This window comes from Chaetura pelagica, unplaced genomic scaffold, assembly GCF_000747805.2.
Source record: "Chaetura pelagica isolate M959 unplaced genomic scaffold, ChaPel_1.0 scaffold1598, whole genome shotgun sequence".
In the NCBI taxonomy this organism is placed as follows: Eukaryota; Metazoa; Chordata; class Aves; order Apodiformes; family Apodidae; genus Chaetura; species Chaetura pelagica.
This window is the reverse complement of record NW_009954269.1, coordinates 74,760-77,031: the sequence shown is the minus strand read 5'-3', so window position 1 is coordinate 77,031 and position 2,272 is coordinate 74,760. Positions and strand designations below refer to the sequence as shown.

The 2,272-nt window shown below is 51.2% G+C and overlaps 1 protein-coding gene across 1 annotated transcript in view; it reads left to right on the top strand.

The window, feature by feature from the left end:
* The window catches only part of POGZ (pogo transposable element with ZNF domain), a 17,080-nt gene that overhangs the window by 13,511 nt on the left and 1,297 nt on the right, over window positions 1-2,272 (top strand). The window contains exons 14-17 of the mRNA XM_010003794.1: window positions 622-681; window positions 972-1,084; window positions 1,763-1,787; window positions 2,089-2,260. Coding sequence (XP_010002096.1) covers window positions 622-681; window positions 972-1,084; window positions 1,763-1,787; window positions 2,089-2,260 — 370 coding nt within the window. The remainder of the gene's footprint in view (window positions 1-621; window positions 682-971; window positions 1,085-1,762; window positions 1,788-2,088; window positions 2,261-2,272) is intronic.

Sequence of the window (2,272 nt, the reverse complement as noted above, 5' to 3'; positions counted from 1 at the left end):
GCTGCCTGGCTGCAGGAGCACCTCTGTGTCTGTCTGTGCTGCAGGGCTTGGGCAGACACTGGGTGTCTTCTGTGTCAGCAGAGATGGGCAGTGGGTTTCTAGTAAGATTAGAAAACTGAGCAAAAACTGAGCACAGGAGCTGGAAGATTCATTCCAAGCTGCTGGAGAAAACAGTTCTGTTTCAGTGCTCCTAGGATTTATTGCAAAGTTCATAGAACCATAGTGTGTGTGGGGTTGGAAGGCACCTGTAAAGGTCATCTAGTCCAGCCCCAAATTGTCAGATTCAATAATGTAAAAAATTTTTTTTTAAAGGGAAAAAAATAGATATAATCATGCCAAGTTTCTGCAAGGCTGAGGTCTGAGCAGGAGCATGGAGAGACCACAGGAGGGGATGGCAAGAACAGTCACTCCAAAATCTGGGCAGCTTTACATGTTTCTGGGCAGTTGTTTGTATTTGGACACAGAGTTTTCATTTCCCCGAACACAATTCGGGCAGACACGATGTTATCTCACCCAGGATTGGGTCTGTCTTTGTAAATGTCCTGTGTCTTGCATGGTTTTATAGCTCTCTATAAACATCCAGAATCCTTCTGACATGGAATAAACTCTTTTGTCTTACAGCAACCACGTTCCTCGGAAGAGTCCAAAATACTTGGCTTTGTTTAAGAACTACACTGCCTGGTAATGGGAACTTTGTCATTTTACTCACCTGGGAATCTAATCTGCATTCACTTTGGGTTTTTTCCGTTTATTTTCTTTCCTGATCTGCTTCTGAAGAAGCTCTGCTTATTATCCAGCACCCAGAAAGATCTGTTGAATTAAGGGCAGTGTGTTGCCTGAGAGTCCCATGTGCCCGGGAGGGTGGCCTTTGTGTTCTGATTGTTAGGGAGGGGATGGGCAGATCTTTTCATCTCTGATGCTGGTAAGAAGCTCATGTATCTTCTCTTTTTTTCCCCGTTTTTGCCATCCAGTGGTGTCAAGCTGTGCTGTTCCTCCTGTCTCTTCATAACGTCTGAGGGTGATGCCATGGCCAAACATCTGGTCTTCAATCCCTCACACGAGTTCAGTAACGTTATTGGCCGAGGTGAGAGTCTGAAAAGGAGCAGGAAAGTTGCAAGAAAACATAATGAATGCAGGGCAGAACACATCAGATCGTGGACTGCGGGTCAAATGCAGCTTTGTTCAGCCTCAGGCTGAGCCCTTGGTCCCGAGCTGTAATAAAATGGGGTGTTAGGGATGGTCTGAGAGTGCCTGAATGAGTCTCCATTGTTATGGAGATGGGGGAGTTAAGCTGCGAGGGAGGCTGGAGCTCAGCTGGCACCTCCCTGTGCTCAGGAGATCTGCCCGGGTGGAGACAATGCCCGGGGCTCCAGCGGCTGCCTCTGTTCCTCTGAGACATCATTGTACCTCCCTGACACCCGGGGGCCTCGGGCAGCTGCCGGGGCTTGAATGGAGCCTGGAAGTGGGAATTACCACAACCTGCAGCACAGGGATCCGGCCGGAGCTGAGCTTCCATCACCAAACTCCTGTGACTCCAGATGAACGTGTTTGGCTCTGAACTGGAGCTCTGCCCCACGGAACCAACGTCCTTTGTGGGGATGTGCTGGGGGGTGGGAGGATGGATGAGGATCAGCTCGTCCTGCAGCATGTTGGGATGCTCTGGAGTAACTGATCCCTTCCAGAGAGGACTTGTTTGTTTGCACCCAGTCAGGGTTTGTTTGTTAAGCTACAAATGGTTTTGTTGCTTTGTTTGTCTTTGCAGGCCCTACTTGGATATCCCACACCAGGTAAACAGCTTAGAACCCTAGAATCATTAAGGTTGGAAGGGACCTTAAAGATCATCCAGTTCCAACCCCCCTGCCATGAGCAGGGAACCCTCCCACCAGCCCAGGCTGCACAAAACCTCGTCCATTCTGGCCTTAAAAACCTCCAGGGCTGGGGCATCAACCACCTCCCTGGGCAGCCCATCCCAGCTCCTTTTCCTAAACTGCCATTGCCTGTCCTGGTTGGTGGGGTTTTTGGTTTGTTCTCCCCCTGCAGCTTTCCTCCCTGGGTTTTAAGAAGGTCCTGTCTTCTCTCCCTTTCAAGGCACATTCAACCCCAGGACAAGAGCATGAAGGATCCCTGCCCGACCTCCTCCCCAACTAAAGCTGCTACTGTGAAAACGAGGCCTGTGCCCCCCGGGCAGGAGGACCTGGAGCCCGAGCAGGCGCCGGCGGCCCCGCCGTGCCAGGAGGGGGAGGAGGAGGAGGGGGGGGATGCCGGGGGAGCC